Source organism: Thermobia domestica, chromosome 10, assembly GCF_964235325.1.
Source record: "Thermobia domestica chromosome 10, izTheDome1.hap1.1, whole genome shotgun sequence".
NCBI classification, from domain to species: Eukaryota; Metazoa; Arthropoda; class Insecta; order Zygentoma; family Lepismatidae; genus Thermobia; species Thermobia domestica.
In genome coordinates, this window is record NC_137463.1 from 118,731,649 (window position 1) to 118,755,513 (window position 23,865).

At 35.7% G+C, this 23,865-nt stretch overlaps 1 protein-coding gene across 6 annotated transcripts in view; it reads left to right on the forward strand.

Moving 5' to 3' along the window:
* LOC145662680 (choline/ethanolamine kinase-like) overlaps window positions 1-23,865 on the forward strand; it is a 139,123-nt gene that overhangs the window by 87,269 nt on the left and 27,989 nt on the right. For all 6 annotated transcript variants that reach the window (XR_014127080.1, XR_014127079.1, XM_081728503.1 and 3 more), the window contains exons 3-5: window positions 5,606-5,834; window positions 12,277-12,410; window positions 14,445-14,558. Coding sequence is in view for 4 of the 6 variants with exons in the window: in XM_081728503.1 (XP_081584629.1) it covers window positions 5,606-5,834; window positions 12,277-12,410; window positions 14,445-14,558 (477 nt within the window). In the remaining 2 variants the exon portion in view is untranslated. The remainder of the gene's footprint in view (window positions 1-5,605; window positions 5,835-12,276; window positions 12,411-14,444; window positions 14,559-23,865) is intronic.

Here is a 23,865-nt window from a genome sequence, read left to right on the forward strand (position 1 = left end):
AAAATGACAACATTATTTTCAAGTTACTAAAAACTTCTGATTTGCAAAATATTCTCTTCTCACAGAAGACTTCATGTACTCCCAACATAAGAAACTTTACAAGAATAAAAATCCTGTATCTCTTATATTTGAATACCACTAGTGAAGAGAAAAAAAGTTACTTAGTTTTCTTAACGTAGAATTTAAATATTATGAAGCATTAAAATAATTAGTTAAAATCAATTTTGAGGCAGGTTTTACCAGTCAACGATTCTAGGGACAGCAACAATCAGTACTATTAGGGCTGTTCAGAAAGTAACAATGTTTTCAAATAATAACAGAATGAACAAAACAAATTGTATTATATACATTTGAAAGGTACGCTCTTAAGCTATTTTTCCACATAATCGCCATGCAAATTAAGGCACTTATCATACCGTGGCACATGTTTTTTGATACCGCTGCAGTTCCAACCACTGGCATGCAGTTTGGCGTCAGTATCAAAGCGTTGGGTAGCGAGCCATGTCTTCATTGCGGGGAAGAGATGGTAGTCTCTCGGCGCCAAATCCGGGCTGTATGATGGGTGATCGAACGCTTCCCATCCAGGAGCTCTCGGCTACGCTTGACCATTTTAAAAATCAATGCACCATTCATTGCCTCACGCGGCCTTCGTTCATTATTCCATTTCCGTACATTATATACAGTTGGCGATGGATTTCAATTGGCTTGTGCGTTTTTTTATTTTTTTACCAAAAGAAAAAAAATAATCACAGAACGTACCTCACAAGAGGCGGGATTTTCTATTGCAGCACACATTGTAACAAGTCATAGAAAGCACAGTAAGAGCGTTACAGTCCTCATGACCTCACAAGAGGCGGGACTTTCTATTGCAGCACACATTGTAACAAGTCATAGAAAGCACAGTAAGAGCGTCACAGTCCTCATGCTACCACAACTGTGTGGCAACGTTCTGATACCAAGATGGTGACTCTAAGCCCCGTCCACTGCCGCGATAAGCCAAAACGTCTGGTGGTTTCTGGACAGCCCTCGTACATGCCACTACATTACAGAAAATTATAGTCTTATATATTTTAATTTATTTGATTAATAAAAATCAAACAAGTATGTCGCGATATCATGGCCGATCAGTAAAGTGTGTCGTGTCAAAAAAAAAAAAAAAAGAAAGAAAAAAAAGGTGGTTTGGAATTTCCATTCTAACGTAAGGAATAAAGATCGCTATATTTGGTGGCCGACCTCGCCAGGGACAGACTCGGTTCAGCAACAGAAGCTCTGTTTTATAGCTTTGCACGCCGGGAGATTCTAAGTTCGCTTCAGTCGGCATATTAATTTTGTAGAAAGTATTTTTTTTTATACAAAAGATTTTTAAGAAGAAAACATTCATTTGCTGAATTAACCCTACAATAGCGATTCTACAGTCTTATGTTTGATTGCTATGCTAGGAACATATTTTGGATATTTGACAAATGCAAACAAAAGTTTCTGATTCGGGTTTAACCATTGAATACAGTATGTTTTATGGTCCTCTAGTTCAGTATTACATAAGTAATCTGAATTGCTCCTAATAAATCCCGACACTATTACAAACAATTTCACATTGTACATTGTGAAATGAAACTGTTTATAAAATATAATATCTAGTTACTGGATTGGCAATAACTTTAACGAATAATGCTGTTTTAAAACGATAACGGAAACTATTCTCTGTTAATATCAACTTGATTCTAACGTGAAAATGTAGGGCTTGTTTGCATTCCATTTTCCAAAGTTTCAATATGAAATCACTTAGAAACCCGAATTTGCCGAATGAATTTTGAGTCGGGAGAAGGTGGAAGTTATATCTCTACATCCCTCCTTTAGATTTGCCCCTGCGAACACACTTCCATCTGGTTAACTCATTGTAAGAACATTAATTTACGACTTGGTACATTACTTTCAACTTTAAGTTTTAAAAATTATGAAAATACATTGAAAAAATATTAAAGATAATTGTGAAGATTAAAGAATACTCACAGAGCATCATATTGATTTTACTTATTCATATTTTAAATAGATTTTTTTTTTTTGTAAGTTTTCCTTTTTTGAATACAAATAGCCAAAGATTCTTTACTTACGAAGCGTCTGAAATTAAACTGACAATACCATTCGTGAAGGGAGAGGGTGGGGTTCAAGTTCCCAAATTAATTTTAGGTTTTTGTATATATACCTTAATGCCGTAAATATTTATATTAGAAAATGCGGACAAATCAAGGAATTCTGGAAAATGTATGCGGACATTTTTTTTTTTTTTTTTTTAAATTTAAAAATGTAGACATGTTCGTAGTTCACACAAATGCTGACATACAATTACTAATTACGTCAGATCAATGATTGGATGGTATCTTTAACTGTCTGACCTGACCAACTTCCCCAGTCGTTCTTAGCTTTGTATGTCGTTTCCAGTGTGAGCATTCATGTATGGCTTTGTTAATAGGTTAATAATACAATCATTAACACTTTTTGTTAGTTTCATACTGATAACTCTAGAATGATTATAAGTAATGGGAAATATTCGAGTATGGGTTTCTAATTCAGCCATAGAAATGAAAGTTTATTGATCTATTTCTTAGTCGAACAACGCTTTTAGTTTTCGTTTTATTATATTGTGTAATAATAGTACCTGCTGTATACACAGGAAAACCGCACAATTATGTGCATCGGCTTTAAGTGCTATCTCGCAAGTACTGCAATTAATGTATTTTTCTGGTATAGATGTAAAGGTATATTAAGGATAATTGAAGCTGTTGGTCTAGCATTCATAACCAATGGAATTTTCCGCTCTGAAATAATTATATGTTCACTTGAGGTCGGAATGTAGGTCATAAACAATTGCTGGCTGAGTTGTTATTGGTTGGTTTGACTGATCGCTGGATTGGTTTGGGAAGTTGTCGCTAACATCGCTTCCCAATATGGCGTGGATATCTGCTTATGTTTCTGATCATCATACAAAATAAATGCCTGAAACAGTGGCGTAACCAGAAAGGATCGAGCCCTTTCAAACCTAAGGTATGATGTATAATTCGTACTTATTGAACAAATTAAGTAATTTTAAAGAAAGTTCAGAAGTTGTCGTGTCATTCGTAGGCTTATCATATGACGACTTGAAAAAAAACTGACTTTGCATTTAGATTTTACAAAAAGATCTATATTATTTGATAAATATCTTACTAGTATAGTGAAAAACTAAATTTTTACAATACCGAATGCGGAAATATTAAATTCCATTCCTTCATGCTTAGGGTTTCTTCCAGAAAATTTTGTTCGTGGGACCAAACAGAACGCTACCTTGGCACACTATTTGCTAAAGGACAAACCCTGCACAAGACTGATTCATAATCCCAGTCTGTATTTTATTGTGATAGACCTGAGTTCGATTTTCGGCGGGAGCTCATGTGGTTCGCATCCACGTTAAACTGGAGGTCCACGTCTCATATAGCCTTACTGCTGAAAATGACGCTAAACTGATATTCAACTCACCTAATTTATTTTATCTTGGCTCCGGAGGAGGAGAGAAGCGGTTCATCAACTCTGGAAGGAATGGGAGGAGGCACTTCCCCCCCTCCCCGAAGGATATCAGGAAGCAATACTTGTTCGCGCTTACATCTGGATTTGTTGTATGTCTCGTAACCTTGGTCATCCTTCACTTAAAAATATAGGTTTGCCAGCACTACTGGTCGAAGAGATGAGAAAAAGTAATTGCTCTTGTATTTTAAGTTACTTAAAACTTAGAGATCAAGCAATATTAAATAAAAGCCTCTGCAAAATGTAGATTAAATTGGTAATCTGTATTTGTATAGACCTAGTATGATAGAATAGTCTCATCATTCCGATTGCAATTTCACACATTACTAACTTTAATTGTATTTCTTTATAGATATTTTTCATATAAAATGATCGAACGTATCCAGCCAAATATGTCGTACATGTGAAAGTTGTCTGGTTTGATATGAATGCAGTTACCCATTATATAAACTTAATTACTCTGAGCTACGTATAATTAATCAGTCGTTTGAAAGTTTCCTTATATATTTATTTTTTACTTCGTAAGTATTGTGAGTTTGAATGATATATTTGTAAGCACACGGAACAAAAATAAATAAAAAAAAATAAAAAAAAAAGCCCTCCGTTGAGCTTACCTACTTCCAGGTAACACCACCTCTGACCTGAACTCTGGTTTGAAAGTGACTCTACAAGTTGTTGCAGGGATGCAACATCAATTTGACTCAACTCGCTTACCACTACCAGATCCCGCATTTCTAGCAAAACACGAGAATGCACTTTCTACGTTTCAGCTCCTCCTAGTTTTTCAATTGGATTTAACTCGCTTACCACTACCAGATCCCGTATTTCTAGCAAAATACGGGAATGCACTTTCTGCGTTTCAGCTGCTCCTAGTTTTTCAATTGGATTTAAATCTGGAGACTTTGCAGACCAGACTGACGCGTCAGGGTGCCTGAATGTTCCTCAAACCATTACAAAAGTTTTGAGCGCCAGATGTCATCTTGGAAGATAAGTATGTCCACTGCATTTTCACCATAAAAATAGTGGAGATATGGCAAGGCCTGGTCAGAGAATATCCAAAAATTAATATGGAAATTGTTCCTAGCACAATAATAAAGAAAAAAAAAATCAAATTTATATTGAATAGGAATATATTTATTCTTTAAAATGCATATAGCATCATACGATGATATTGCAACAATGAATGTAATTTAATTTTACTTTGAGGAGATTATACCAATGGTATTATGTACTTTTGTACAGGTAGGGTCATTAACAATTACACAGTAGACCTCACACAAATGTCAACCTTACTAGTAGGTTACGTTAGATAATCTGGACCCTTATGAACCAGTCGAGTGGGAAAGATACTTTTAGTCCTAAGCGAAGATTATTTGTAGGGAAAATTGTTGCTATTGATTCGTTTGATCTTTATATATTTTCCCCAAGAACAGGGAGATCTCTTCTTTGGACGTTGTGCTTTTAACCAAGGCTTACGCAAGGTAGGGATTGCGGGCTTTAACTTCCACCTCATCAAGATATGGAGAATAGGATATATATATATATTTCTTGAAATTATAACGTTGAGTGCTTGAATTTCTCTCGATGAAATTCTGAGCGCTTATAACATTTGAAGATCAAATAACTTATTCGTATTTGAATTCAAGCTTTGAATCATTTCTTGTAATACGAAAATAGTGTGTCTATAGTTATTTACTATCAATGTATACCTTTGTATAATTTTGTTTATAGCCGTAATTTTCAGTGACAGATTTCTTACAAATTAATCAAAGTTTATATTCCTTAACAGTTTATTTAAAATAAACTTTTCAAAGGCCAAGATCTGAAAAGGTAATATCAGTGCCTTCTATTGCAGCGGTTTCTTTTTGTTTCTTTGTTTCTTTTAATTGTGACATCATTCGACTCATTGGCAGACCATGGCCGTTAATTCCCCTTTAACTGTTCTACTGCTGATAAAAGTTAATTTAGTTTGTGATTCATTCTAATTATACATATTGTATGATTTCTTGGTTTTTAATGTGATTTTATTTTTTTCTGTGTTTTTCAGTGGAGGCCTGAGCAATTGGTTGTTCCTTTGCGCTTTGCCCACATCGCATCCTCCAAAGAACGGGGAACCACATCAAGTGCTTCTGCGATTATATGGACAAATTCATGGCGAAAAGGCTTTGGAAGGTCTTATTACAGAATCTGTTATTTTTACTCTGCTCTCGGAAAGACGTCTGGGACCAAGACTTCATGGCATCTTTCCTGGCGGAAGAATTGAAGAATATATTCCAGTAAGGTTATTTTATTATCGAAGTGTGAAGAAGTACAATTGAATATTCAAGTAAAAATAATGCACAGTAACGTAGGGCTGCCAGATTTTTCAGTAAAAAAATACCTATAAAAGACTTTTAGGAAAAAAAAAAGAGATAAATGATACTCACAATTTACATAGAACAGAAACACATACTAGTATGTTTCACATAGTAACATAGAATAATTTTAATTGGAAACTGGGGTAGATTCATTAAAAATAATTACAATATATAAAACAATATACAGAAAAACCTATTACAATTCCCAGTGGGAGCTCATGTGGTTTGGATCCCATGTTAATCTGTATATCTTCGTCTCATATAGCCTCGGTGCTGAATGGGAAGCTAAACTCAAATCCAAGCTGTAGATCTTGGTCTCATATAGCCTCAGTACTGAATGGGAAGCTAAACTCAAATCCAAGCTGTATATCTTGGTCTCATATAGCCTCGGTACTGAATGGGAAGCTAAACTCAAACCCAAGCTGTAGATCTTGGTCTCATATAGCCTCAGTACTGAATGGGAAGCTAAAGTCAAATCCAAGCTGTATATCTTGTTCTCATATAGCCTCGGTACTGAATGGGAAGCTAAACTCAAACCCAAGCTGTAGATCTTGGTCTCATATAGCCTCAGTACTGAATGGGAAGCTAAAGTCAAATCCAAGCTGTAGATCTTGGTCTCATATAGCCTCGGTACTGAATGGGAAGCTAAAGTCAAATCCAAGCTGTAGATCTTGGTCTCATATAACCTCGGTACTGAATGGGAAGCTCAAGTCAAATCCAAGCTGTAGATCTTGGTCTCATATAGCCTCGGTACTGAATGGGAAGCTAAACTCAAATCCAAGCTGTAGATCTTGGTCTCATATAGCCTCGGTACTGAATGGGAAGCTAAACTCAAACCCAAGCTGTAGATCTTGGTCTCATATAGCCTCAGTACTGAATGGGAAGCTAAAGTCAAATCCAAGCTGTATATCTTGGTCTCATATAGCCTCGGTACTGAATGGGAAGCTAAACTCAAACCCAAGCTGTAGATCTTGGTCTCATATAGCCTCAGTACTGAATGGGAAGCTAAAGTCAAATCCAAGCTGTAGATCTTGGTCTCATATAGCCTCGGTACTGAATGGGAAGCTCCAGTCAAATCCTAGCTGTAGATCTTGGTCTCATATAGCCTCGGTACTGAATGGGAAGCTAAACTCAAATCCAAGCTGTATATCTTGGTCTCATATAGCCTCGGTACTGAATGGGAAGCTAAACTCAAACCCAAGCTGTAGATCTTGGTCTCATATAGCCTCAGTACTGAATGGGAAGCTAAAGTCAAATCCAAGCTGTATATCTTGGTCTCATATAGCCTCGGTACTGAATGGGAAGCTAAACTCAAACCCAAGCTGTAGATCTTGGTCTCATATAGCCTCAGTACTGAATGGGAAGCTAAAGTCAAATCCAAGCTGTAGATCTTGGTCTCATATAGCCTCGGTACTGAATGGGAAGCTAAAGTCAAATCCAAGCTGTAGATCTTGGTCTCATATAACCTCGGTACTGAATGGGAAGCTCAAGTCAAATCCAAGCTGTAGATCTTGGTCTCATATAGCCTCGGTACTGAATGGGAAGCTAAACTCAAATCCAAGCTGTAGATCTTGGTCTCATATAGCCTCGGTACTGAATGGGAAGCTAAAGTCAAATCCAAGCTGTAGATCTTGGTCTCATATAGCCTCGGTACTGAATGGGAAGCTAAAGTCAAATCCAAGCTGTAGATCTTGGTCTCATATAACCTCGGTACTGAATGGGAAGCTCAAGTCAAATCCAAGCTGTAGATCTTGGTCTCATATAGCCTCGGTACTGAATGGGAAGCTAAACTCAAATCCAAGCTGTAGATCTTGGTCTCATATAACCTCGGTACTGAATGGGAAGCTAAAGTCAAATCCAAGCTGTGGATCTTGGTCTCATATAGCCTCGATACTGAATGGGAAGCTAAAGTCAAATCCAAGCTGTAGAACTTGGTCTCATATAGCCTCGGTACTGAATGGGAAGCTAAAGTCAAATCCAAGCTGTGGATCTTGGTCTCGTATAGCCTCGGTACTGAATGGGAAGCTAAACTCAAATCCAAGCTGTAGATCTTGGTCTCATATAGCCTCGGTACTGAATGGGAAGCTAAACTCAAATCCAAGCTGTAGATCTTGGTCTCATATAGCCTCGGTACTGAATTGGAAGCTAAACTCAAATCCAAGCTGTAGATCTTGGTCTCATATAGCCTCGGTACTGAATGGGAAGCTAAACTCAAATCCAAGCTGTAGATCTTGGTCTCATATAGCCTCGGTACTGAGTGGAAAGCTAAACTCGAATCCAAACAACTAAATATATTACACAGGTGTTTATTGCCTTTTAATTGTATTTTAATGAAGATTTTGCATCCCTAACACACTTGCATCCTTTTCCTATATACGTTCAAGAAACTTTTACAGAACATTCGAAATTCATAACCAGTTGAGGCTCTGCTTTCATCAGTTCATAGTAATTTCTATACCTGTTATCAGCATATCACATATCGTTCGAAACTGTGAAATGATCGAAATGCTGTTGACAAACAAAGCTAAGGTGTTAAACCAAATTATTATTATTCTCTTACATAAGGTTTGGGCGCCATTGCATTTTCTCTCTAAAAGTCGCATTGTTATCAGTATGTGAAAAATCACTTCCTCTAGTTATTTTGTTCGTGTTAACTTATAAAAACATTTCAAAACTCTACCAGGATATCATTTCTTTATTAAAAGAACTGAAGAAATAGTTTTACGAAAAAAATAATAACGTACTTATATCGCAAAACATGCCAGAAAAACTTAAAACTTACAGGAAAAACGTAAAAATCGACAGTTCTACAGTAACTCAAACATTTCAATGTATATAAGAATTAAGTAAGAAAGCTGTGTGAAAGAAAACTAAGAAATATGATAATTTAAAAAATCACTTTACGCTACATCACTTCTTAATAGACCAATATAATAGAACAGGAAATTTAGATCAACCGTCTCGCTTTCACAGTATTATTAAATAGACTAATAATTCAATTTTAGAAGAGGTGCTGATCTTTTTATATATATTTTTTTTTTAATACAGTATCATCACTGTTTCCCTTAGCGAAATCGTGGTATATTAAGATTAAAAAAAAAAAAAAAAACTCGTTGCAGTGTATGTTCCACTTACGTTAGTGTTATTTTTATTTAACAGCCTACCTTCAAAATCGTTGCATTTATCGTTGTCTTAATTGTCCATGGAAACTAGTTTTGTAACAATAGCCATTACTAGCATTGCTTATCTTATAACAACTATTCAGATTGCATAATAATTCAGGGAGAGAGAGAGAGAGAGAGAGAGAGAGAGAGAGAGAGAGAGACTAAAATAATAATAATAATAATAATAACTTTATTTTCAGTGCCGTGAACAGCTCATTGGCAAAAATACAGCACTATAAGACTATTATACAATCATTTAAAACAGACCAGAAAATTTGTGATATAGAATGAATATTAGTAGGTTAAGACCCTTGTCAGAAGTTTAATATATTCACATTACAAGATTAAAGCTGACTATAAAATAAGATTAAAATAGATACAGTCAATATCATAAAATACTATTAACAGAACTATGGAAATTAAAGTTTCATTTAACTATCGTTAAAATAATGAGTCAACTTTGCTTAAAATTTCATATCTTCTATGTAAAAGATCCTGGTTACCTATTGTCACATTTCCACATAAAATATTAACTAAAGATATTCTGAAGATATATAATAATAATAAAATCAAGACCCTTGTCATGAAGTTAAAACAGATTAATCTTTGGAAAAAAATATAATTAAATAAAATCATTGCTCTATTGTTTCTCCCAAAATATGTTCATTTTAAACTGTTATAAGACACTGTCATTCTTCTCAATATTTCACGTTTTGAATTTAGTGCTACCAATGTTGAATGACTTCTTACACTATAACACGGCACTCTTATTCCTATATTTTCCAAGCAGTAATCGCTGCTATATTTATTATCCAATACCATTTGAATACAGTATTTATCCATAAAATTTCTTCTTTCTGCTAGAGATTGAAGTCCCCAAAAAGTTAACCAATATTCATACTCGTGTGAATAGTAGTCCTTTTTCATTTTATAACATAGTAGTCGTATAAAACATTTCTATACTGCTTCAAGTTTGTTAATAAGTATATTAGACAAACTGTTCCAAACGACTGAACCAAATTCAAGTTTGGATCTAACAAGTGTCTTATATAAGTACACATAAGAACTACCATTTAAAAAATCAGGCCATTGATTAAAAATAAAACCTATTGTTTTTCTCGTTGATTGCACTAAATCATTTATGTGATTACTAAATTTCAATTGTCTGTCATAAATAATACCAAGATCTTTAATTTGTTCTACTTTGTTTATTGTTACTCCATGAATTTTATATTTACTGACAAAGTATTGAGTTTTATTAGTAAATGTCATATATCTAGTTTTTCCAGAATTAATAGTTAATAAATTATTCTTGCGCCAATGGTTTACTGCATCTAAGTCTTTCTGCAGGAGATAATTATCATACTCATTATTAACTATTCTAAAGAGCTTTATGTCATCTGCGTATAATAGTATTTTTGAATACCTTACTTTTCCAGGTAGGTCATTGATGAATAGAGAAAAAAGAAGCGGACCCAGGGGAGACCCTTGAGGTATTCCCCTCCCTATTTGACCTTGAGTAGATGTTACCTTGCCAATTTTTACTTTAAAAGTTCTATTTGATAAGTAACTTTCAAACCCTTTAATATAAGACAGTGATAGGCCAATGTTTGATAATTTATATATATAATGTTTGATAATAATAATAATAATAATAATAATAATAATAATAATAATAATAATAATAATAATAATAATAATAAACATTAGCAGTGGAAAAGGTGCCACGAAACCGCTTCGCACCTACACAAAAACTTTTCGTCTTCTTATGAGAATAAAAAAAGAACTGAAACTGGACCTGGAAGTGTTTCTGGAATTTCTCAAGTGCCAAGAACGCTTTAGACTAGTTACACATATTCCCAAGTAGTTATAAGAGCAGATTTTCAGAAGCGCGATGCAGAGTTTTAATTGGATCAAAAAGTTACAAGAAGGGAAGTGTAGAAATTGTAATAATAATTAATTTAAAAAAAAAAAAAGCAGAATGGCAATTACTCACCGCAAAAAATATGTAGCAGAAAGGTAGCGGTAATAATAATTATTGTTACAAAATGAGTTTTCATGGACGGTTATAACCAAAATTTACGAAAGCTATTGCGCTGTTGTTGTCGGCCTTCCGGGTTCTGAAAACTGCAAATTCGGATGAAATTATTCCTTGTGAAAATAACAAATGTTGTAGTGTATATTACAATTAATGTATGTCATTAAGTGAAAAACGTTAAGCAATCATCCAATTTGTGTACACATTTTGTCTTCTTATGGAAATTTGTAAGTCGTTCAATATAATATTTCATAGTTACTCACAAAATTTACATGTTGTCATATGGGGACTCTTGACATACAAACTAGTGGTAAACTACATTACCCTTAAGATTTATTTTTTAATTTACAGTTTTAAAAACCAGAAACAGATAATTATCAAAGAAAATTTTATTAGATTTTTTTTTCTTATTTTGGTTGATGAGTAGTGGCTTAAGTTGATTTGGCCAGTGTGTTGTATAAAAAAACTTGACTGCACATTAGTGCATGGCTGCCGATGAGTAACTTGCAAAATAGATTTAAGAATTAAAATATTTTGTGTCGCTGTTTCTCAAGGACATGATTAGTCAGATGTATCCATAGATCTTATCACCAGTGTCCACCTGGCACCGTTCAAAGTGTAAACATCACCAGTTTTCGAATTATGATCGACGAACGAAACAAAATACCACATGAAATGCTTCCGCTCTGCTCAGCATTTAAGTTTTGAATGCAGTGATTCGCAGAAACTTACATAAGGAGAAATTGTGTATTTTTTGCTTATGTAGGCAGTTTCTCAGTATCGTGTTGACATACATATATTTTCTTAATTTCCCGCCTCCATTTTCATTTATGTAGTTACACCAAGATTCATTTGTTTCGTAATGCACACTACAATAGAGGTACTTCTATTTCATAATAATAATAAAAACAATTTGACGAGTTTTTTTCTTTTGTAATTTCTCTTGTTTGTGTTGTTCTAACTATGACTCACACACTCTTAATAATGACACACATAGAGGAAAAAGAAAATGCATAAGTACCGAAGTTGAAATTTTTATTGTTAGTGCTAATTCATTTTTGTGCTTGTTTATGTTATTTTAGTAGCGCATTCTTTGCAATAGCTTTCTGTTGTAATGCGAAAAGTTACATAATTTGTAATGTTTTTTTGTGTGTTGCAGGCCCGTCCATTGAAAACACGGGAACTCAGTAATGGAAAATTAAGCAAATTGATTGCAGAGAAGATGGCACTAGTTCATTGCATGAATGTGCCAATCAGTAAGGAACCTCGTTGGTTGTGGGATACAATGTCCAGGTGCGTGGATATCGTGTTTGTGTATCAATGTATACGAATTGCCTGACTGGATGTCGTTATTAAGGTTATTTATTAACTTGTAGGATAGGAGGTATATCGGCTGTGCAGTTTAAGGCTGGGTGCATATTGACCAGAGGTAGAGAGGCAGAAGAGGGTGGAGGGGGAGAGAGGCATAAGTGCCTTGACAGTGTGTGTTATAGCATTAGAAAGTCCTTTGTCTAGCACATGCTGAAGTAAATATGCGGTAAGACTTCGTTGCATTGCTCACAATAGTGAACCTTGGCTACGCTCTCCTGTCATCAATATACGGTCACCCTAATCGTACTTTCGTAGTCGCTAACGCTTCGCCTTTGGTGCGAGCGGTATTGGATTCGATATTCGGCTGGGACACTCGGTCTAAAAAGTGTAACAGCTTTTTCAGGCTAGCCATCTTGAATGAGGTTTTCCCTGGGCTTCCCTCATTCACATCAGGCAAATGCCGGGATAGTACCTGACATAATGGCCCTAAGCCGCTTCCGTCCTTTCCTTTCATCGGATAGTGTGCTCGCCGAGGAACGTCATCCCTCATATACGTGACAGGCTAAATGGTCATAGATGCCGAGAGCCCAGAAGTCTTAATTTCTAATCCTAATCGTACCTTCATACATACATATGTGTATATGCAGGTACATTGTGCATTATAGATATGACGGGGGCGGGGCACAGTGTCTCAGTGTTAGTGGTCTCTGGTCCGATTCCCGATCACACGAGTTTGTGATTAAGAATGTGGTATTCTTGAATTTTCTTGGGATTCTTTCGTTTCCTTCCCTTTTCTTGTTCCACCAATTATTTCATAATAATTCACTTTCATTAATCACTCATCCCTTTAGCTTAAAGGGTAATCGTGGTTTTCTGGTAAAGAAAGTGAAAAGCATAATTTCAGGTATTGATATGGAGAGACGAGCGGAGGAGGCAAATGAGGGTGATATTCTATACCGATAGAAATAAAGTTTCATATTTTTCTTTAATATATACTGTATCTATAGTATTAATTTAAAAATATTAATATCTAACCTAGGGGGAAATTGACCTGTACCCTCCCTCAAGTGGCACCTCTGTAAATAAATACGAAGTTCAATTTTAATGCTGTGAAGCTAAGTGTATTTAAGACAGTTATAGATGAAACTTTTGCGTAGTGTTGAAATAACCAAATTGAAAATAAGTTTATAATATTAAGATGTGAAGCTATCCTAGTAGAATAATACCTACAAAAATAATAATAATACCTTAAACACATTAGTAGGCCATGCTTTTGAGTAGGTCATATATATATTGTGTACTTCAATTTTAATTCTTATCTTTTGGGTCGATCTACAAAAGTTTCCGGAAGGGGAAGGGAGACGAAGACAAATGGAAAGTATGAGAATGCACTAATGCTTGAAGTATATCTTTTTATTATTTAGTGTGACTTGCTAAAAGCAGGGCCGCCCATAAAAAGTGTAACCATGATAAATGTCGGAAACCCATGAAAAGAAATATAAAGGTTTCTTCATTCATTTGTAATTTTTTCAAGTTTGAGATTCCTGCCAACGTGCCTGTGGTACGCAGAAGTACATACGACCAACTTTACCAGCAATACTTTCCAGCTAAAGCTGTCTAAGGTTTTAACTTTAAAATAATGGAAAATCAATTGGGGAAAATAGAGATTTTATTTCTATAACTGTTGTTATTTATTGCTATTGTTGCTTGGCTATTTTCATAAAACGGAATCCACAACAGTGGTAATGACCGCTAGTGGCCCGCCCTGGAGACCTATAAATCCTATGGGCGGCCCTGGCCCAGAAACCGGGAGTATTTATCAATATCCACAAAAGGCATCGGGAGAAAATATTAATTATTAATAATAAGAATATTATTATTATTATTATTATTATTATTATTATTATTATTATTATTATTATTATTATTATTATTATTAATGAAGTTAGTATAGAAATGTTTACATATTTATAGATTTTCTGAACATTGTTTTGAAACCAATATTTTTGTATATAGGTGGATTCAAAGTGTGAATGAAGATGGCTGTCTAACAGATGTTGAGGCTGACAAAAGCTGTATTGCTCAAAGGCTATTAAAATGTAACTTCAAAGGTGAAATGGATTGGCTTAGGTAAGATCTTTTCTGTTTTGCATTACGTTACTCACTAGACATACACTTACAATCCTATAGCCACTGATTTATGACTTTAGTTGTTTCCAGTAGTCCATATCATAAATTTCTGGCAATAAACCTATGTGCGTTATATATGCATATCTTTGTAAATTATGCTCTTACCAAATACAATAGAACTATTACAAAAGTGTATAGCACTAGTAAATCTATACACAATTGCTCGTCCAATATAGATGTGATTATTCAGATAAATAAAAGTAGGAAGACTTCTCTGTTAGTAATGATATTACGTATGAAGAAGAGAATAAGATAATCCTATGTTGCAGAATTTAAAACTTGTGTATCCATCAAGACGTTGTCAATAATATTTGGTAGTAAGAAGGAACATTCTGATGCTAGTGGCCTGCTATTGTCACGCTTAATTGCATACATGGAGAGCATGCCCGCGACCGTTCGGTCTCTTTAATGGACGGGTACCGCGAAACAATGCACCCCACCCATAGTTGCTCATGTTTGGATCTTAGTCCTTGTGCACGAGGTGCACCGACAGGGTTTGTCCCCTAATCCTGACTCACCGAAGCGATGTAACCCCAATTCTTTGAGGGAGTGGGATACACCCACTGCGCGGCCAGACCGAAGTCCTTAGTGCCTACCAGTTGACCTACTAGTGGAGGCAGACTGCTAGCGAGCCAGTCCTACCATGCTCTTCATGACGCCCGAGCGTTTCAAGGCAAGCCCACCTCCCGCCCATGCTCACCGTCACCCAGATTCCTGGGATTGGCTCCCATGAACTACCGAATCCCACGGTACGACCACCACAGCCCGGCAGTCCAACCCAAATCCGGGGCCCTAGGCGATGCCCGAGGGGCTTGTTCAATCCCGGCCTGCCTACCTCTATCGTTCAACTGGCCTCCGCCTTCGTGTGTAGAGGTACCACACACATGTCGAGATGCTCCGCATCTCATCCCGGATCCAATGGTACGTGTTAAGTCACCATTTGAGTTTGGTGCCGGCCCATATCCTACAGAGTTTCCTCCCTTCCGCGGGATCAAAGCCGTTACCCTGATTCCTGGGATTGGCCCCTTCTCCACCCCCGTTCAGTCCCTCCAGCAGGCAGGAATCCGACACTCCCCTCTCGGTAGGATCGTCCAAGTAATACGGGACTTCCTCTAATTACGGTAGAGGTACACCGTACATTACAAGACCCAATGGCTGATGTAGACTGGCTCCCTTTAAACACAATAGCTATTTGGGAGCGGCGGCTCCCCTGGTAGGGTCGTGACTCCTGCACCCAGTGGGCAGCTGGGATGAAGGAGTCCCACTACCTCAGCGCTCCTGAGGTACGAGTGTGCGTTAGGATATAGGTATCCCATCCTGTACCCAAGAGCACGTACTACAAGCTCTTTGAAGGCAGAACCTACATCATCCTCCCGGTAGGACGTTGGATCGGCCCACAATTTGGGCACACCAACTACCTGCCCTTTCATACGTGTTGAGGTTCCACGTAGCCTTATCTCCCGGACCCAAGGGCAGAGCCTAGTTGCCCATTTCGATGGATAGCCGAAGCCTCACCTCCGTCGGTAGGGGCGGCAGTCAAAGACTACCTACCTCACTGAGGACGTGATAAGGTCACACGTACTCTACCGGATCCAATGGCATGAGTTAGTCGCCCATTTCGGAGGATAGTCGAGGCCTCACCTCCGCCGGTAGGTTCTTTAACCCCTCTGCCACGCGCTGTCATATGGTAGTTAAGGGACTGGCAGCGCACCCAATTCAGAGTCACCCTATTTCCCCCTTAAAACTTCCGGTGCCTGGAATTAGATGCGAGCCCGGCAAAGCAATAAGGGCAAAGTGCACCCTTATTGCTTTATTTACTAAGCATGAATACTAAGCCAAGCAACACCCCCTTTCTCAGCACGGGCTTGGGACCGGCCATGGCGGGGTTAATAAGAAGGAACAACAAAGATCTATAGCATATTGATATCCTTTTAATAGAGCTCGAGAAAATCGAAATTTTGTAGCTGTATTTTTGTGTCTCGCCATTTAAGTGCTCACTTCATTTCAGCTACTTCAGACAGCTTCAAAAGGCACGTTAAGATTGAAATTATTTGCAAAATTTAAGAAGAAAACACTTGAATTTCGGTTTTTAAAATGTGTGTTGTTTGCTTTCTCAGAGGTTTTACTATTTTTTATTGCTTTATTTACTAAGCATGAATATGTATTATAGAAGGCAACAAAATCATCCTGTATTTCTTTCAAGTTAAAATGAGTATTATATATATATATATATATATATATATATATATATATATATATATATGATAATGTAATTCTTTATATTATCTTGTATTCTGATAAGGGTTTTTGAAAAGGAAAGTAGATGTTCTTTTTTGTCATGGTTGTACAGCCTACTCAGGGTTCCTACAAACTGAAAGTCAGGAAAATTAAAGATGGTAAGGAAAAGTCAGAGGAAAATTTGAAGTATCTTCGGACTCTTTGTTTTGGTAAATGGAGAACACTTAAAAGTGACAGAAATATCTTTAACGTAAAACCATTATGAGTCATTGATGGTGCGATGAATCAGTGGACTAAAATATGTGTAACCTACTATGTCATTTTCATTACTCATTCAGTAACTTTCCAGTTTGTCGAGGAGTGTTTACTGGGATCACAGGATGCACAAAATTTCCTGTTGTGTGGCGTTCGCTGGTTCGAAAGTGCCGTTTGTTTTCAGAGGGCATTGGAAATTTGGGACTATGTAATTAAATTTCTAGAAGAAGCAAAACTGATAAACGTGAAACCTACAGAAACCCTGAAGAAGGCAGCAAGTGATTCATTTGTTAAGTACAAATGTACAGGTTAAGTACAAGTTCATTTGTTTGGCTTTCTGCAAGATTGTGGCCATTGAAAGCGAGCTCTTCCTGTGTAGGTTTCAGACTTAAAGACCAATGGCCCTATTCATCTTTGATGCTGTAGGGAAACTTACAAGATCTCATGATTCGATGTATAAAACCATAACTGCGCTGAAATGTACAGGTACAGGACTATTAAATGTTATGACAGTAGCATCGTGAGCAAAAATCTCGACATTGGGTTTACTGTCTGACGTTTTCTCACACGAATAGGAACAGAGACCAGGGAACGACAGAAACTGGAATTTTTACGACTGCCACTGGATTGTAATTTCTATGATTAGCAAGCTTCAACAGGCCAGATCTTCGGAGTACAAAGCAGTTAAAGATACGTTGTCAGGTAATCAACATTCACGTTATGTGGGAACGTTCTCTGTTATTTTACATGAACTTCGTGTCCGGTATCAAAAATGGTGTGCTTGCTGAAAACCCTGGGGAAGAATGCATCTTTCTCCAGTATAAACTCAACAAAATTTCCATAAGTCTTCCAGACTTGTAATGAATTATTACTTGATGCTGCTTACAGCAAGTTTCTTGCTGGCATTGAAGAATACAAAAAAATTATGAAAGATAGTAAAAATTGGGATGTCAATCTTACATAGAAATGCAACGATCGAAAGAGGGTTTTCCGTCAATAAATCACTATGAATGGGAAATATGCATGAAAAGACTATCATAGCAGAAAGGTTCATCCATAGATAGGAACAAGAGGCAGGAGGTATTGAACCCATGCAAATCACCAGAAGATGCTACGTTACGGGAAAGGCTCCAGTAACGCTACGAAGAGTACTTGCACCAGCAGAAGGAAGAGATAAGTGAGAAAAAATAGTTAAATGCATAATTTAGAGGCTTGAAGCAACAGAGGATACGTCTGAAATGGGAAATTGATGAAAAGGAGATAGTCATTGATACCGAACTGAACGAGACCGAGAAGAAAAAGGGCTTTCGTGACGTAAATGTCAGTAACTCCCTGGCGCGAAGGTCGGTGTTCGTCACGATTTTGCGTTAATCTTCTTTCTAATTATAGTTTGTTTTAATTCAGAATTTGAAAATTGTGGTCATATTTGTACGTACTTTATGTAGAGATATTTAATCTTGTTTGTAGACAATTGTGCAGTCTTCTTAAAAAACGGAAGAAATAGTGATAGTACATGTGAAAATAAAAGCAGTCAGTACAAAAAAGCAAGAAGAAAATTGGTGAACAGAAGTTGTCAAACTTGGTGAGATAGGGTCAACTGTAGGGAAAGAAGCCAACTTCACAACAATTTTATTTAGCCATAGCAAGCCAGGGATTTTTTCTTTTATTTTTATTTATTTATTTATTTTTTTATCAGTACCTGTAGGAACCGTGCTATTGCTGAAGTTTTGATATTCTTTAGGAAATATTTTAGTATTGCATCTATAATCGTACAATCGCAGCATTGTTTTTAAAATAGAATCTGAAATTAGTTGTCTTTTTCTTATGCCCTTTAGCATAAATGCAAATAAATAATGATGAAAGTAACATACCAGTCCACTACAAAACCTACGTTATGAAGCAAAGTTCGTGCACACGAACTTGGAGAGGTGAACGCTTCTGTATTTCTATACAATACAAGCTACATAAAAAACATTGAGTTCTATCAATTATATTTTGAGTAACATTTTCACAATATGGTAGAAGCTTTTTGTTTTTACCCTAAAAACTAAAACTAAGTACATGGTGCTTCAGTCTTGAAGAGAGCAGATTTCCCATGTTTTTCAAGAAAGTGGTTAACGCTTACTTCTAGCGCTAGTATTTCTGGCTTTTAGACCGCAGTTTGTTACTACTTTCAGATAGCTTCCCAGTTGTTTCACGATGCTAAGTTAACAGTGATAAATATTGCCCCCAGCAGTAAATTAAAGACGGGACTACCCGTACCCAAGACACACGCATCAACTTTCGCATACAAGAATCACCTCAATCTTTACGCTACAGTTAAAAAATAAGTAAATAAAAAATAAATCTGAATATATTCACCAACTGTATTGCTCTTGTAATTAACTCCATTGAATGATACATCTAGTTAAGTAAATTAGTGTAAATTTTCATCAACTTAGCTTAGTTAAGAATGCATGTGGTTTGATAGAGAGGTGTCTGTTTCGAATCGAAACCACGTGAAGTTGTGGGAACAGCATAGCTTGTATGCATTTTCTCGGAGTTCTAGTGTTTCCTGGCAAATTTTTGTTTCACCAATTCTTCTATAGTCATACAGTTTTATTTTCGTCCGTCTTTTAACTTAGAGTATACTGTGCTGTCTTAGAGAGATCAATCGGCAAATTTAATTCTCTGTGCCTTCTCGCAATAATATATATATATATAATATGTTGCAACCTTACTGATAACTAAGTACGAGTATTATCATACCTACTTATGCGTTTCGTAGAAGGATAAATTCTCTAGGACGCCAGTGACTTTTGTAGGAAATCAGATTCTTTAGAAAAATATATCGCACACCCGGTGGAAGAATGTTACAACTCAAAAATGGAGATTTTAAGATATTATCGCTCAAAAGAGAATAGAGAAGAGAATACTACTTCTACCTGGTGGTATTTTCGTATAAACGTAACTAAACAAATTAACCCCTAGATGGCAGAAATACCAGTATTCCAGGGAGCCGATTTTGGTACAATAACGAACCTTAAAAGTCATGTTCCCACAAATGTGTAATTTTGAGTTGTAACAGTCTTCCACCGGGTGTGCGATATATCAACAGTTGTTCGTATATCGGGCTTTAGAGTACTAGCACTAATCAATCCAATTATGTGACATTAGGCGTAAATTGTAGAAGTAATGGTGAAATAAGATGCGAAAAATTAGGATGTTTCATAGACATAAGTTTGTGATTCTCTTAAAAAGGACTTTTGTTTTAATGATGATGATGATGTATTATTATTATCATTAAAATAATAATAATAATGAAAGTAATAACTGGGAAATTTCTGGCTTTGCCTAGTATATAATTATATGAAGGCATATAAAAAAAATCGTACATTTTGAATAGTGTAGTTAGATATTGCATTGCAAAAATATACCGATACTTTCGATTTCTCGCACAATTAAGTGTGTTACATCATCATTCTTCTGAGTGTTTACATCAAACTTATCTTTTCGATAACTCCATTTGATATTAAATTAGGTTAAAGAAAGTGTAACTTCTTGTCTATTTTTCACCCGAGAATAACTCTTATCTATGATTGTTCTAACGTTACCGATAAGATAGTATTATCACCACGCCTTCCTGTGCGTTTCGAACAAAAACAACTCATAGTATTCTTGTTACAAGCCAGTACTGTACTGGATTTTCCATCGATACGTGCCCTAGTGCTGTTTACTGCTTTCGCTTATTTATTTTAAAAAGCTATGGATTGAGAAACCTATTGCAAATTGTTAATACATATCCTTATGTTTGTCTGTTAACTATTACATATCCTTGTGTTACTATTATTAGCATTATTTACAGAGTGAGACTATTACTATTACTATTATTATTACTATTATTATTATTATTATTATTATTATTATTATTATTATTATTATTATTATTATTATTATTATTATTATTATTATTATTATTATTATTATTATTATTATTATTATTAAGAAGGAGAAAAAGTAAAAGAAACTTCTTCTGGTAATTGCACAGCATAAAGAATAAGACTGAATTCTCTATATGCTCATTATTTCTTTGTCTTGATGTCGTCATTGTCATACCACATAAGCATGATTAATTATTGATTATTATTGTACACTTTAATATTTTCTTGTTGTATCTATAAATGGTGCCAATACTAGAAAATTAGTGGAAATTCACTGACTTCCATTTTTTTTATAGGTTGTTTAATTCATATATTTATTTTCCCATTTAAGAAGCCAGAATAAAATACGAAATTCTTAACAAGTCATAAATAGGAATAAAGAAAAAAAGGTTTTTGTAAAAACTAAGAAACCAACATTTAGATTTTCTCTAAAAATAGGGTTGCTTTTTTATCAAACCTTTTTTTAATGATTCGTTTTTCAACAAAACCGTTTTCTTCAAAATGTTTTGGGTTTCTGCTGAAACCAATATAATTCTCGCCGATGTCAGTATCTTGTCTTGTTCTTGTAATGTTCATTTCCAAACAAGTTAACGAAGAAGCAAGAAGTTTTTGATAGAAAACAGAACCAGTTTTCAAAAACTTTTTTCAATGTTCGGATACCTCTTTAGGTCTTTCATAAAACCGAAAAACCTGTTTTGTGCCCACCACTGATATAAAGTATATGTATACAGGGTGTGACAGAATACATGTTACAACGCTTATGAGGTGAATCTATTCAGAGAAAAAAGAAAAAAATCTATTCAACATTTGCTCAGAATCACTTAGTTTCGAAGTTACAGGCTACCGAAAGCGTGAGAAAATGACAAGAGGACCATACTACAGAAGTACAACAGCAGGTTTACCATAAAGGCGAAATTACACGGTCTGTCCGAATACGCAAAGATTGGGCTCGTAAAGTAAGTCTCTCACTAGGGGCACTTGCAGTGTAGGTTGCTAGTAAGAGCAAAATACGAATAATTAGCCCTTGAGCTTTCCGTTTGAAGACTGTATCTGCGCAGCAGATGTTTCGCACAATAGTGTGGTTTAATAGCATCAAAATACGTTAACGTAGCCAGTGATTACTGTTGATTGTGCTTGTGTCTGCGCAGCAGATGTTTCGCACAATAGTGTGATTTAACAGCATGAAAATACGTTAACATAGCCAGTGATTACAGTTGATTGTGCTAATGTTGTACATCTCTGGATCTTTTGTCGCAAAATAGTAATATTTACAGTAGTTCGGATGGTGGACTACTCTGGCAGATATGCTTCATTAGGAAAACATATTTGAAACTTCTAGATAACTGTATTACAGTGTGATTCGCTTTGCTCTTCTTACTTTCAGAACTTGAGAACTGTGCATGACAAATTGCTTTGCTACTGTATTAAAGTCACCCATGAATTTTTAGATGAATAATGGAAAACAAGTAATGTATATACCAAACAAGACCTGTTATGCATGTATCTAGTTCAAGCCGGGCAGAAATGAAATTGAGGAATTAATTTTGTTTTGGAATATACAGGTTCATTCTGCTTTACGAGAAGGCGTATGAGAGTATTTCTCAATGGAACACCGTAAGTACTGTGTGCTAATGAAAATTACTAACACAAGTTTCATTAGAAGCAGACTTACAGTAAAGTAAGCTTCATAATGTCAAAGTAAACGAAATTTTGAACTATATAAACAATAATAATACTTTGAAACAAAAGGAAAACTAAGCCCTTGCCAATGCGAAATCACGCTCAAGAATTTTATCGTTCTATTTACAGATTCGTATAATTCCTGAGTTTTCTTTAAACTTCCAGATTAGTTAGATTTTAGTTTGCATAATCTTCACCTGGAGATTACTGACTTGTTTGACATGTTTCCGTACAACACAACTCTTCCCTTGGTAAGTCCGTTCCATTTTTATTCCTTGATGTTTCTATTTTTTTTCTTCCTGTTTTTAACCTCCGTGATCAAGATTCCAGGGGAGAATCGAAAGCTTGAAAGTTTGAAGAAAATTCAGGAATTACAAAAATCTGTAATTACAATGATAAGTCCTTGCCATTTACTCGATCACGTATAGTGATTAATTCAAAACTTTGTAGAAGCGAAACGAGCAAATAGGGTAGTATTTTCTCTTTTTCTGTCCGAACTCAAACATGATTGCATACAGCATGTACCGTGGTACAAATGTAGTGTTAACTTCCATTTCTTAAGTGAATGAGGGCTCGATAATAACAGTTCACCAAGGAATGTTGGTAAATTCGTCGGTAAGAACCCTTATTTCTCATAACGATCTAACTTTTCAACTAGAAACTCAGTCAATATGTAACAGTCAAGGGGAGGAGTGTTAATGAATTAAATTACTTTGAAACAAAATGAAAACACACTAAGTAACCATAATAATAATCATATGGTATCTTTAACGGGTTATAATTATGCCCTTCAACCTAAAAGAGACGAACGATTAATACTGGTGAATAATTATAGAAGAATTGGTGGAACAAAAAGGTGCGAGAAGTTGGAGAACGTAGAGAGAAAAGGCACGGATATGATATTGTTAACCATAAGCTCAAAACCTTGATGTAACCAATATTCCTCGCACCAGCAGTGAGCACTATACTAGGCATCCATAGAGAACTCACAATTATATACGACAGAGGTGGCCAACCTTTTCAGGTTTGAAACTACTTTATTTCTGAAAACACTGGTGGGCTCTTATCGGGGAGAATCACAAAACAACAATAGTGGCATAGTATGGCCAGTATGTTTAAAATATGCTATATTTTTGTTACATACTGTATATTAC